Raw genomic sequence first — 14,154 nt, forward strand, 5'->3', positions numbered from 1 at the left:
GGCCCCCTTGACACAGGCCACAGTGCCCCAAACACAGAACCCACCCCTCAGTGACATCAGCCCCGGGGCCAAGGGCACTGCGGCTGTGGCTGTGCTGCTGCACGGAGCCCTCAGTGCTGGCAGCTGACACGTGCCTCTGGCAGCCATGAATTGGCTCGGCCTCCTTGTCCTGCTGACCGTGGCCGGGCTGGTGCTCGGGACAAGGGACAACTGTGGGTAAGTGGCCCCAGGCCCTGGGAGGGAGCCACGGCAACACTTGGGGCCTTCCCTGAAGGGGGCCCACCTGTCCCCCATGGCCGGGCCACAGCTTCCCACCCGCCATGGGGAAGCCTCAGTTCCTTGGACAGACACACATCCCATGGGCTTCCCTGGCCTGCTGTGTGTGCAAGCCCTTGTGGGGAGGGCAGAGGGCTGAGCTTCAGCCTGAGCCACAGCAGGACATGCAGCAACATGGAAATGACTTTCTGCTTGCAGAGGTTCCTGCGGCCTCCGGGCTGTGCCAGTTGTCTACCGTCCCATGACTAATTCTTATGGCCACGTGGCTTATGGCATGACACGCATTGTCGGTGGCACAGGTGCCAAGCCAGGGGCCTGGCCATGGATCGTCAGCATCCAGCACCCCTGGGTGCCAGGCCTGAGACATATATGTGGAGGGTCTCTCATCAGGGCAGAGTGGGTCCTCACAGCAGCCCACTGCTTCGATGAGGTCAGGTAAGGAGCAGCAGGAAATTGGGACATTCCTGCCACACCAGCAGGTGCCCTGTCAGCAGCACCACCTGTGACTCCCATCCCCTTTCCTCTCACACAGCCCACCTCCCACACTGCTCACAAGAAGCCTGAGCTTGTGCCAAGGCTTCCTAGCAGCTTCCAGCTTGACATTTCCCCAGGCTAATGTGTGTGAGGGCACTCACACCTGCCAGAGCACTGCTCCCTCTCTGCCTTGCCAAGCAGAGGACTGGTAATGGCTGGGCTGCTGTGGCACATGGCTCTGCTCCCTCTCTGCCCTCTCCCCATGCCTTCTAGGGAAATCAGCATGGTCTATGTGGTTATTGGGGCCACCCAGTTGACTCAGCCTGGCCCTGAGGCACAAATACGCCGTGTCAAGCAGGTGCTGATGCACCAGTCCTACAATCCTGATGACTTGAGCTATGATATTGCCTTGCTGGAACTGAACGAGCCTGTCGAGTGCAGCCCCTCCATCCAGCTGGCCTGTGTGGCTGACACCACCCTAAAAGTCTCAAATTTGAACAACTGCTGGATTGCTGGCTGGGGTTCCACCACTGCAAGATGTGAGTTCCATGAGTGAAACCTAAGTCAGCTGAGTGCACTGGGGAGAGGGTTTCGGCTTGCTCAGAGGAGAGGCCAATATCAGGCTGCAGGATGTACCCCTGTGCAGAGATGGGGCTGACCTACTCTCTAAAGGCAGGCAGCAGGGACACAGTGCCCCAGTGCCTCTGCAGAAGGAAAGCCAAACCCTGGGGAAGGGCATGCCCCACAAGACAGCCTCGGGTGGAGAACTGGGAAGGAGCTGCTGAGGGCTCATTCCTTTCTCTGCTCACAGCTATAGGTTCAAGTGATCACCTGCAAGAAGCCAAGGTCCATCTGATTGATCTCCAGCTCTGCAACAGCAGCTTCTGGTATGCAGGGAAAATTCGTAACCACAACTTATGTGCTGGTTACCCACAGGGCAACATTGGCACCTGCAAGGTAGGAGCATACCATGAGCCTCTCAGTCCCCAGCAGCACCAGCAGCCCTGGCAGCATCACCCCAACACAGCCCAGGGCCTGCTTTGCCCGGCCACTCAGTCGCCTTCCCAGCCCCAGCTCCCTCCAACTGCTGAGGCGGCTTCCCACACACTCCCCATCCACTCCTGCTTGCCCAGTGCCCCCCTTGTGCCAGAAAGGCCAGCCAGTGCTGTTGGCAGTGCAGAGATCCAGGTGCCAAACATCCATCCTCTGCACATCCAGGAGCCTTGTGCAGAGAGGACAGAGAGAGCCCTACCCTACAGGACCCCAAGCCATTCAGAGCCAAGCCTCTGGAGGCTCCAGGCCCTGAGCAGAGCCTTCCTCTGCCTGGAATCCAGCTCAGGGAGGGGCTGTGAGAGAGGAGGAGACAGCCCCATTGCTGGCAGGGGCCACCAACAGCACTCTAATCCTCTCTGCTCTATTGCAGGGCGACAGTGGAGGTCCTCTCATGTGCCAAGAGAAAAATGGTGACCACTGGTGGGTCGTCGGAATAACCAGCTGGGGAAAAGGCTGTGCCAGAGCAAGGCGGCCTGGCGTCTACATCTCCACTCAGCAGTTCTATGACTGGATCCTCTTCCTGATGAGCCTGAGCCCTGATGGAAGTTCCTCTCCAACATCACGGGCATGTAGACATTTTTTGACCACTTCCCACCTCTGGAGTCATTATATTTCCATCTCACAAGCCCCTCAGAAGCTATGGCCAGGAGCAATCCCCTCTCTGAAAGCAACAACTTTCAGTGAAGTTAACTTCTGCTCATTTCCCATCAAGATTCTTGTGGAATTCTTTACTCGAGTGAAGGAACTCCTCCAGCTGATCTTTGGGCAAAACACATTTTGAGGAGCAGGACAGCCACGATCCAGGGCACACTGCAGTGCACAGCACGTGTTTCCTGCTGGGGCAATGCCCACTGTGATCCAAAGGCAGCCTCAGTGTCAAAACCCTGCTCTGTCCTGGCCACGCTCCTCACCTGTGTGCAGGCAGACACTGCAGTTGACATACTTGAAGTAAAGTTTACTATGGTCACAGGGAACCATCTTTTTGATCCAATTTTGACTCCTTGGCAAGGCAAAGACTGCCATACTCAGCACCTGCAGAATGAGCCTGACGCCAGACCTGCCAGGCACAAACAGAGTGGCTCCAAAGAGCTCCAAAATGCCTGGTCAGAGAGGACAGTGCTCTGAGCCACCATGGGCTTCAGGAACCTGGTACATCAAGCCTAGGAAGGTGTCCTGGTTTGGAATAAATTAGGGAAGAACCTCCAAAAGGAGTCCCCTAAACCAAAACCTCCACTACCCCTTTCACCCCAGCCCTGGGTTCGGGAAGGAAAATACCTTGGAGTAAAAGTGGAAAAACCGGTTTATTGACGATGAAAAAGAACACTCCCCAACACTGAAAGTGGGAAAAGGGTAACTTGTGAATGAGGAGGGTGCCACGTGTCTCTTGCAGACCCGGGATTTCTCCAACTTCTCAGGTCAGGTCAGGTCCAGGGCCGGTTCTAACCTTGGCGGGGGGGATGTGGGGGGGGGGTGGGGGGAGGGCGATGAGAAGGAAGGAAAAAAACCAAACAGAAGCAGTGAGAAACCAGCGGCCAGGGCAGCAGGGGAGAGAGAGAGAGAGGAAAAGAGAGAAAGAGAAAGAAAGCAGCAGAAAAACAAGAGCAGCGAAGCAAGGTAGCCAAGCTAGGAAGCCGAATCAGAAAAAAAGCCAACAGCAGCAGCAAAAGCAAAAGCCAGCAAGCCCCGCCAGAGAGGGAGGGGCAGCTGCCAGACACAACAATGTATCGAATATATGGGATATATGAGATAGGAGGCAGGTCAACCCAGAACAGAAGGGGATAGGACAAAACTAAAAACTTTGGGGAGAGTGCTCAAATGTCCATGGGCTGATGATTTAGGGCCTGGTGTCAGCCTGGGCCAATAGAACAGATCCAGGAATGTTCCAGGCATTCCAAGGGAAACTCCTGGCTCCTGATTGGACTGCCAGTGCCCTAAGGCAGAGCCAGAGATCACAGGTAGTAAAGGGGGATTGATGTGCCAGGTGGTCACACTTCACAGATACTCAAAGGAAGAACTGGGGGCATTCTGGGGAGAGGAACCTGGCAGAAACAGTAGGAGAGCACACCAGGAAGGTCATGGAAGGCCAAGGTGAGTGGGCCAACAGCAGCTGCTACACCAAAGGCTGTTCACAGGCAGGGCCAACCTGGGAGCCAGGGGGAAAAGATCCCTGGGCTTGGCTCCATATTTGGAGGACAGAAGTAGGAGTCAAGGAAAATGAGAGGGCTGCAAGGGAAGTCTGGCCAATGGAGAGAAGGAGCAGTCAAAGATCCAGCTGCACAGATACAAACTGCAGGTTGCTGTGCTTCTTTGCAAAGCACTTCTTTGCACTTCTTTGAGTGCTGCACATAATCACCACAGCATGGGCAAGAACCTTCTTATCTTGACTCACTAATTAAAAAAGCAGCTACAAACTGCGGAAATTTGCCCCAACATTTATACTCTTTTCAATCAAACTTTGATGTTGAGGGGTGCGGGGGGCAGGCAATGGTAGAGGATCCTGGAATGCCATGGGGAAGACTTGTTGAAGGCAGTCGCTGTCTTTTCCAGCTGAAGGCAATGAACATTGACTTTCTTCATCTAACAGAATGCTTTCAAAAGCCTTGGGCTAGGTGTCACTCCATCTGCTTCTGGATACTCTCCTTGGCTTCAAGGGATGCCTTAAAGAACCTAGAAATAAAACAACACACTTTGGATATAATATTAGTATGGGCAGTAATAAAATGGCTGATCTTTATTAGAGGCCTCCAGAGGCAGATATGGAAAATGCCCACGGAATTCCTCACCCCCCTGGGATGAAAACAGTTTCATTGGTTTAGCAAATTAGCTTATTTGACAAAAATCACCAATTAGAACCACAACTGCTGAAGTAAATCCTCCCTTGGTTCAACAGTCTCTAAATGCTATCCCCCTTCCTGCCCCCAGATGGAAACTAAACTTTGTTTATGAAAATGTGTCTCAAAGAGGTGTTTCCAGCCTTGGTTCCCAAGAAGAACCAAGATAGGATTAAGGGCCTTTCACCCTCCAGGGCTTAGAGGTCTGAAATATGTTTTGTCATTCTGCTTAGGAAAAAGGTTGGGAAAAGTACTGGGAAAACTAGCCACAGATACAACAACAGGCTACAGAGCTACAAATATATGTGCAAAGAGCACAGAGAATATATAAAAGAAAAAAGGCAAAAATCAATCTGGCATCACCAGGCCAATGGAGTCCTATCTCAGGGCACACTTCCCTTTGTGTTAATCAAGATGAAGAGGTGCTGAGAACAACCACTCCACATCTGTACTGGCCCCTGCCAGCCCAGCATAAGCTTCTTCAAATACTTACTGAAGTGAATTTCAGCGGCTGCCTGCTCACTAAAGACACTGAGTCCAAGAGTGTCACTTCTTGGGAAAGATGTGACAGTAAAAGTCTACAAATATGATTGCCTTGCAAGATATACTAAAAATACTAAATTTGTGAGTGAAGTAGAAATGAAAGCTAGCTTTGAGATATAGGTATGGCAGGTCAGAAGATAGTGATGAGCTGGTGATGGGTTGGTCATAGCAATCAAAAGTGCTGAAGGGAGTAGCCCCCCAGAGGTTTATGGAAAAGGTATATAAGAAAAGTAATGTTTAAAGTTTAGAATACAAAATGATATGGTAATATAGCAGTTCTCATAGGCTGTATGCAAAGTCTGTAGGTTTTTTATCTCGCACCAGTTAGTCAATTTAAATTAGAATATTCAACACAAAAGGACATATAATGATTATAACAAGGATTTCGCTCTCTTACCTTACTCCCTTACCTTGCTCACCTCACCTCCCTTACCTCTGCCACCTCTCTTACCCTGCTCTTACCTCTTAACTCTTACCTCTCTCTCTCTCTCTCTCTCTCTCTCTCTCTCTTTCGGGCGACCCTTCAGCCAAGGCTCATGGCTGAAGGCAAGGCCCTTCTTACCCACGACTATTGCAATAAAATCATGTGTTCCATAAGTGTCTCAGGTTTGCAGAGTTCCCTCTCCCTGCCATCCACAGATGCTCCTACGGTCATTCAGGGCTGGGAATAGCCATTACCCTGGCTAGTCAGCAGACAAGCTTAGAGCTGCCCAGTCATCCTGGCACAACCTTATTGCTCTATCTTTGCGAACTTCTGCCACCCACAAGAATTTCTCCCAGTTCTGTACAACCTTGACCATGGACATCTCCTCACCTAAACCAGGGATATTTTCCATCACATCAGACACCTGGAGGCATGTGAAACTCCTTTTTGCATGCCAAGAAGGAACTTCCACCCCCTTCTGTGTGTGCTCTAGCACCCATTTTGTGGCACAAGGTGTCCCTCCCTGTGCCTGTCTCCAAAGAGCCCATCAAGCAGAGACTCGAGTCCCTCCACGTCACAACTTATGGGGGCCTCCACAACTCCTCTGTGGCCACCTTGCACTGATCATGCTCTGCACACTTTCACCACCCACTACCCATGACTTCACCAAATCTGCAGCAAATGCCACAACAATAGAGAGGCTCAATTCCATGCTTATCATTCACACAGACTCTGCACATGGAATTATAACACTCCTCATCTATCTCCTTCCTGCTCTGAAAATCCAAGCAGTTGGATATTTGGAGGAGGGAGGCTCCAGAGCTACTTCTCTACAGTCCCATCTGAGCTGCCAGAGTGCTGAGGAATCTCCTCTCTGTGACCATTCCAGAGGCACAGGTGGCTCCAGCAAACTGACAAGTGCCCTCTTTGATTTCCTACCCATTTGTCTTAGTTTGGGAAGACAGCTATCTGCCAGGGAAAGCTGGAGTTTCTCTTGGAATGGAGAATGTAAACCGTCCACCCCACTTTTTTCCAATTATAAATTTGCAGTTAGAGGCTTTTAGGCAATAGATTTGGGGATAGAAATAGCAGTTCTTTACTAGTATGTATAACAAAGCAAACAAAAAAACAGCTACAGCATTAATAACAAAAGCAGTACCAAGAACCTTGAGGGCTTTAAAAAAACCCAGGGCACTTTATTCTCAGTGCTCCCCCAGGATCCTCAGAGCACCAAGCTGGAACAGTGGAAAAGTCCCTGGCTGGTAGCTGGAGTGGCAGGGTGTCCTGGCAGGGCAGGGGTGTGTAGTACCACACCGCAGCAAGAAGAGCAGTGCCGAGGAAGCCATGATGGCAGGGCAGGGCTGGCCCAGCTCCCACAGGGCAGCAGAGAATTCCAGGGTGAGCAGATGATGGTAGATTTCCCAGGACTGGACCCCTCCAGCAATAGTGAACTCCTCTAGCAGCAAGCAGCAACCCAGCTGTTCTGTCTCCCCAAATGCTGAAAAGACCAAAAGGAGCTGCCTCAAGGTTTGTCCTTTACCTTCCTCCAAAACTCAGGATATCTCTCCCTCCCAGATTTGTTTTGGTTAAGTACTCTTTAGCATCCAACACTTGGTCTCCTTGGTAACTTCTGGGGAAAAAATTCTTTAGAGTGAGAAAACCCCCCAACATTATCCACCCCAATTTTTTTCCCATACCAACATATTACACTGAGTTTAAACCTTTAAAATATATACATATATACATGCAGATATGGATAGAGGCACAGTGTCATGGGTAGTTCACCCCAAAACAAGGTCCCCTTGAGCTGTGCATTGGGTCTCTCCATGCTTTTGCATCACCCACCAGCTGCAGCCTGGTCCCTGAGCAAAGACAACCCCACAGATGGGATTGTCTTTGCTGGAGGCAGAATTAACCCAAACAGTTTTTCTCAGCATACCTCTTATGTGTACCACTGGAACCTTATCTCCGTCTGTTGTTTGCAAGGGCTCAGACTGGGCAGGACTTGCTCAGTTGGTGGAACCTCGAGTTTTCACCAACCATGTGGCTTTTGCTAAATTAATCTCCCAGTTCTTGAAAGTCCCCCCACCCAGTGCCTTCAAGGTGGTTTTAAGCAGGCCATTGCATCATTCAACTTTCCCGGCTGCTGGTGCGTGATAAGGAATATGGTACACCCACTCAATGCTATGTTTTGTAGCCCAGCTGTTGATAAGGCTGTTCTTGAAATAGGTCCCATTATCTGACTCGATTCTCTCAGGGATACCATGCCTCCACAGGACTTGTTTTTCTAGGCCCAGGATAGTGCTCCAGGCTGTAGCATGGGGCACAGGTTAGGTCTTGAGCCACCCAGTGGTAGCTTCCACAATGGTCAGCACATAGCGCTTGCCCTGGCAGGTTTGGGGATGGGTGATGTAGTCAATCTGCCAGGCCTCCCCATACTTATATTTGGACCACTGCCCACCATACCATAGAGGCTTCACCCGCTTGACCTGTTTGATGGCAGCACACATCTCACAGTCATGGATTACTGGAGAAATACTGTCCATGGTTAAATCCATCCCTCAGTCTCATGCCCACTTGTAGGTGGCATCTCTGCCCTGATGACCTGAAGCATCATGGGCCCATCGAGCTAGGAACAACTCTCCCTGGTGTTCCCAATCTAAGTCTACCTTTGACATCTTTATCTTTGCTGCTTGATCTACTTGCTCATTGTTTCACTGCTCCTCATTAGGCCGACTCTTGGGGACATGGCCATTGGAGCTATGTGATCTTCAAGGACCCTTCCAACCCAAACTATTCTGTGCCTCCTTGATTCAATGCAGATCTTTTTGACATGGGCCCCCTTGACACAGGCCACAGTGCCCCAAACACAGAACCCACCCCTCAGTGACATCAGCCCCGGGGCCAAGGGCACTGCGGCTGTGACTGTGCTGCTGCACGGAGCCCTCAGTGCTGGCAGCTGACACGTGCCTCTGGCAGCCATGAATTGGCTCGGCCTCCTTGTCCTGCTTACCATGGCCGGGCTGGCCCACAGCATTCAGTATCCCTGCGGGTAAGTGGCCCCAGGCCCTGGGAGGGAGACACGGCAACACTTGGGGCCTTCCCTGGAGGGGGCCCACCTGTCCCCCATGGCCGGGCCACAGCTTCCCACCCGCCATGGGGAAGCCTCGGTTCCTTGGACAGACACACATCCCATGGGCTTCCCTGGCCTGCTGTGTGTGCAAGCCCTTGTGGGGTGGGCAGAGGGCTGAGCTTCAGCCTGAGCCACAGCAGGACATGCAGCAACATGGAAATGACTTTCTGCTTGCAGAGGTTCCTGCGGCCTCCGGGCTGTGCCAGTTGTCTACCGTCCCATGACTAATTCTTATGGCCACGTGGCTTATGGCATGACACGCATTGTCGGTGGCACAGGTGCCAAGCCAGGGGCCTGGCCATGGATCGTCAGCATCCAGCACCGCTGGATACCAGGGACAGGGCATATGTGTGGAGGGTCTCTCATCAGCACGCAGTGGGTCCTCACAGCAGCCCACTGCTTCGATGAGGTCAGGTAAGGAGCAGCAGGAAATTGGGACATTCCTGCCACACCAGCAGGTGCCCTGTCAGCAGCACCACCTGTGACTCCCATCCCCTTTCCTCTCACACAGCCCACCTCCCACACTGCTCACAAGAAGCCTGAGCTTGTGCCAAGGCTTCCTAGCAGCTTCCAGCTTGACATTTCCCCAGGCTAATGTGTGTGAGGGCACTCACACCTGCCAGAGCACTGCTCCCTCTCTGCCTTGCCAAGCAGAGGACTGGTAATGGCTGGGCTGCTGTGGCACATGGCTCTGCTCCCTTTCAGCCCTCTCTCCATCTACATTCTAGGTTAATTGGCATGCTGAGGGTGGTGATTGGGGCCACTCAGTTGACTCATCTGGGGCCTGGGGCGCAAATACGCCGTGTTAAGCAGGTGCTGATGCACCAGTCCTACAATCCTGATGACTTGAGCTATGATATTGCCTTGATGGAACTGGACTATCCTGTCGAGTGCAGCCCCTCCATCCAGCTGGCCTGTGTTCCCAACGCCACACTGACAGTGTCAGAGCTGCAGAACTGCTGGGTCGCTGGCTGGGGTGCCACCACTGCAAGATGTGAGTTCCCAAGAGCAACTCCTGAGCCATCTCAGGACACTGGGGAGAGGGGTTGGGCTTCTCCACAGAGCAGAGGCCAATGTCAGGCTGCAGGATGTACCCCTGTGCAGAGGTGGGCCTGACCTACTATCTAAAGGCAGGCAGCAGGGACACAGTGCCCCAGTGCCTCTGCAGAAGGAAAGCCAAACCCTAGGGAAGAGCATCCCCCCCAAAGACAGCCTAGGGAGGAGAACTGGGAAGGAGCTGCTGAGGGCTCATTACTTTCTCTGCTCACAGCTCAAGGTCAAGATTCAAGTGATCATCTGCAAGAGGCCAAGGTCCATCTCATTGATCTCCAGCTCTGCAACAGCAGCTTTTGGTACGCAGGGAAAATCCACTCTCACAACGTGTGTGCTGGTTACCCACAGGGCAAGATCGACACCTGCCAGGTATGAACATGCCACGACCCTCTCAGCCCCCAGCAGCCCTGGCAGCACCGACCCAACACAGCCCAGGTCTGCTTTGCCTGGCCACTCAGTCACCCTCCCAGCCCCAGCTCCCTCCAACTGCTGAGGGGGCTTCCCACACACTCCCCATCCACTCCTGCTTGCCCAGTGCCCCCCTTGTGCCAGAAAGGCCAGCCAGTGCTCTTGGCAATGTAGAGATCCAGGTGCCAAACATCCATTCTCTGCACATCCAGGAGCCTTGTGCAGAGAGGGCAGAGAGAGCCCTACCCTACAGGACCCCAAGCCATTCAGAGCCAAGCTTCTGGAAGCGCCAGGCCCTGAGCAGAGCCTTCCTCTGCCTGGAATCCAGCTCAGGGAGGGGCTGTGAGAGGGGAGCAGACAGACAGCCCCATTGCTGGCAGGGGCCACCAACAGCACTCTAATCTTCTCTGCTCTATTGCAGGGTGACAGTGGAGGTCCTCTCATGTGCCAAGAGAAAAATGGTGACCACTGGTGGGTCGTCGGAATAACCAGCTGGGGAAAAGGCTGTGCCAGAGCAAGGCGGCCTGGCGTCTACATCTCCACTCAGCAGTTCTATGACTGGATCCTCTTCCTGATGAGCCTGAGCCCTGATGGAAGTTCCTCTCCAACATCACGGGCATGTAGACATTTTTTGACCACTTCCCACCTCTGGAGTCATTATATTTCCATCTCACAAGCCCCTCAGAAGCTATGGCCAGGAGCAATCCCCTCTCTGAAAGCAACAACTTTCAGTGAAGTTAACTTCTGCTCATTTCCCATCAAGATTCTTGTAGAATTCTTTACTCGAGTGAAGGAACTCCTCCAGCTGATCTTTGGGCAAAACACATTTTGAGGAGCAGGACAGCCACGATCCAGGGCACACTGCAGTGCACAGCACGTGTTTCCTGCTGGGGCAATGCCCACTGTGATCCAAAGGCAGCCTCAGTGTCAAAACCCTGCTCTGTCCTGACCACGCTCCTCACCTGTGTGCCGGCAGACACTGCAGTTGACATACTTGAAGTAAAGTTGCCTGTGGTCACAGGGAACCATCTTTTTGATCCAATTTTGACTCCTTGGCAAGGCAAAGACTGCCATGCTCAGCACCTGCAGAATGAGCCTGACGCCAGACCTGCCAGGCACAAACAGAGTGGCTCCAAAGAGCTCCAAAATGCCTGGTCAGAGAGGACAGTGCTCTGAGCCACCATGGGCTTCAGGAACCTGGTACATCAAGCCTAGGAAGGGGATAGGACAGAAGCAGACACCTTGGGGACACTGCTCCAATGTCCATGGGCTGATGATTTAGGGCCTGGTGTCAGCCTGGGCCAAGGGAACAGATCTGGGAATGTTCCAGGCATTCCAAGGGAAACTCCTGGCTCCTGACTGGACTGCCAGTGCCCTAAGGCAGAGCCAGAGATCACAGGTAGTAAAGGGGGACTGATGTGCCAGGTGGTCACACCTCACAGATACTCAAAGGAAGAACTGGGGGCATTCTGGGGAGAGGAACCTGGCAGAAACAGTAGGAGAGCACACCAGGAAGGTCATGGAAGGCCAAGGTGAGTGGCCAACAGCAGCTGCTGCACCAAAGGCTGTTCACAGCAGGGCCAACCTGGGAGCCAGGGGGAAAAGATCCCTGGGCTTGGCTCCATGTTTGGAGGACAGAAGTAGGAGTCAAGGAAGATGAGAGGGCTGCAAGGGAAGTCTGGCCAATAGAGAGAAGGAGCAGTCAAAGATCCGTCTGCATATACACAACCTGTAGGTTGCTGTGCTTCTTTGTCTGAGTGCTGCACATAATCACCACAGTATGGGAAAGAAACTCTTTTGCCTTTAAGTTCCCACAGCAGAATGGCATGGACAATGGTCTGTGATTTAGAGAAGGACCATCCTGCTTTGTCTACAGGATATAATTTCTGTATGCTACTGGCCTTCCTGACATGAGGATGCCACAAGTGCCCTCATTATTTCTAGCCTTTGAACAGCAATAAAACTGTCCTGGCACAAGGACCTGGAGCCTGCCAGAGGGCATTTCTCTGGCTGATGTGACCAGCATGGACTGTCCTGCACCTGCATTTCACTGCACTTTCTATAGGAGGAATGATGCAGCTCAGGAACTTCTGTGCTCACCCACTGTGGCCGTGACTGGATCGGCTCCTCACCCAAGTGCATACATGCTTCCTGCATGAGCCCTTTCCCAGGAGATTCTGTTTTGGGATGAATCTTGTGGGGAAAAAGGCTCAAAGAGCAGGATATGAGTGAAAGTCCCCAGGGCCTGTGCAGCCTCATCCTGCAAGAGGGGCCTAAAGAAAGCTGCAGGGAGCCTTCTTACAAGGGCAAGTACTGATAGTACAAGGGGCAATGGCTTTACAGTGACAGAGATGTCACTGATGCTTTAGATGGGATATTGGGATGGAATTCTTGATTCCATTGCTGAGGCACTGGCATGGGTTCCTCAGAGCAGCTGTGGTTGCCTCATCCCTTAAAGGGTTCAATGACTGATTTTGAGCCAAGCTGTGAGTAACTGGGTCTAGTGCAAGGTTCCTATCCATAGGAACAAGATGATGCTTAAGATCCCTTCCAATCGAAACCATCCTATGATTCTAAAATCTGTGGAGTACATTGAGTAAAACTCTGCCTTCTTCAGCAGCACTGATGATCTCCATCCGTCATTCTTTAATGTTAATTAGCATAAATGAGTAAGAATATACTGTCATGTGCAGAATTCTACATTTGGTTTTTGATAATAAGTGAAAATTAAACCAGCAATTTAGTAATAGTTACATCAGACACATCTATACCGCAATGTCAAATTAATACAAACAATCACCTAATCAAATACATGCATTAGTGCCTTCTGAGTAATGTGGGAGAGAGAGCAAGTACTGTATACAAAGTATAAATAAGTATCTGAAAATATAAAAATAGCTGTCACAAAGAATTCTCTCTTGGGATATCTGTGCCTGACATAGCTGGCAAGACATTGAATTCTTTGTTGTGAGCTCCTACATGAGCAGGAGGCAGAGTAGGGGGAGGACTAGGAGCATGAGGATTCCTTACTGCTGTCACAGATAGTTTATGAGATTTAGTAAAGGTTGTACTTGAAGAACAGGGGATGGAAAGATGCACCTGATAGTTCTCTTTTCCCATATACTGCACTTCTTTCATAGAGAAAAAAGAATTCTAAGGCTTTATTTTGGAGAAAAAACAACATACTGGAGAAGTTAATTCCATTTTGTACCTAGACTGGGTATTCTGGCTCACAGCAAAGGCACGATAGGGGTGAAGATGGGATGAGCAAGACAGCATGTCTCATCTGATCATTCTGAGTTGGATTAAGTCGGATTTAAACAACCTTTTCTCCTCTCTACATACTTAGGCCCACTGCAGGCATCTACAGCTGAAATTAATCTACAGCAGCCTGTAAGGGTTAACAAAATTCTGGCTGTGCCTTGTTCCAAATTCATTCTTTTCAACTTGAAGTAATGAAGACTCGTCTCAATCTGACTATTCTTGAGATTTTCACAAAGTCCTCTGGAGTGTCTACTATCCTGGCCTTCAGTTACAAGAATATTTTAATCCAATCTCTAGATGACCTGAATCCTAAAGTCATCTTACAGGTTTACATTTCTGAAGTAATAAGATTTTTTAAATAACCTGGCTCTTCTAAAATTATTCAATATTCATTATTAATGCTGTTCCCAAAGAGCCCTATCATTCGCATTTCTTGATTTTCACCCAAGGATGTGATGTAAACAGTTTTAACAGAGTGACAAGGTACATTCCCACATGCACATACTTATAGTGGATGGTAAAAGCCCACAACATTTTTACTTCCTACAGTGTCCTCTGCATTTTTTGAAGTCTGTCTGGGGAGAGATCTGTTCCATAAATTGCTCATATACATCTTGAAAGTGCCAGACCTCCCGGTTTGAGATTGCAACACTAAGTCCCCTAAATTCTGTGCAGTGAAGTTACTCACATTCCTT

The 14,154-nt window shown here is 50.9% G+C and overlaps 2 protein-coding genes across 2 annotated transcripts; both read left to right on the top strand.

The window, feature by feature from the left end:
- The first annotated feature begins 145 nt into the window (after positions 1-145).
- Positions 146-2,584, top strand: LOC136358566 (acrosin-like). The gene is made up of 5 exons (XM_066314443.1): positions 146-216; positions 475-711; positions 1,024-1,289; positions 1,562-1,707; positions 2,174-2,584. Exons 1-5 carry the CDS (start codon positions 146-148, stop codon positions 2,582-2,584), a joined length of 1,131 nt encoding a protein of 376 aa, XP_066170540.1.
- A 5,998-nt stretch (positions 2,585-8,582) lies between these two features.
- Positions 8,583-11,027, top strand: LOC136358567 (acrosin-like). Its single transcript, XM_066314444.1, has 5 exons — positions 8,583-8,653; positions 8,912-9,148; positions 9,463-9,728; positions 10,011-10,156; positions 10,617-11,027. Exons 1-5 carry the CDS (start codon positions 8,583-8,585, stop codon positions 11,025-11,027), a joined length of 1,131 nt encoding a protein of 376 aa, XP_066170541.1.
- Positions 11,028-14,154: the final 3,127 nt, after the last annotated feature.

Source organism: Sylvia atricapilla, chromosome 3 (genome assembly GCF_009819655.1).
Source record: "Sylvia atricapilla isolate bSylAtr1 chromosome 3, bSylAtr1.pri, whole genome shotgun sequence".
In the NCBI taxonomy this organism is placed as follows: Eukaryota; Metazoa; Chordata; class Aves; order Passeriformes; family Sylviidae; genus Sylvia; species Sylvia atricapilla.

Bases quoted from the DNA above. Each gene is read 5' to 3' on its own strand.
- LOC136358566 (XM_066314443.1), top strand. From the start codon at position 146: ATGAATTGGCTCGGCCTCCTTGTCCTGCTGACCGTGGCCGGGCTGGTG. The intron at 217-474 runs GTAAGTGGCCCC...TTCTGCTTGCAG, and splicing joins GGGACAAGGGACAACTGTGG to AGGTTCCTGCGGCCTCCGGG. The intron at 1,708-2,173 runs GTAGGAGCATAC...GCTCTATTGCAG, and splicing joins GCAACATTGGCACCTGCAAG to GGCGACAGTGGAGGTCCTCT.
- LOC136358567 (XM_066314444.1), top strand. From the start codon at position 8,583: ATGAATTGGCTCGGCCTCCTTGTCCTGCTTACCATGGCCGGGCTGGCC. The intron at 9,729-10,010 runs GTGAGTTCCCAA...TCACAGCTCAAG, and splicing joins GGGTGCCACCACTGCAAGAT to GTCAAGATTCAAGTGATCAT. The intron at 10,157-10,616 runs GTATGAACATGC...GCTCTATTGCAG, and splicing joins GCAAGATCGACACCTGCCAG to GGTGACAGTGGAGGTCCTCT.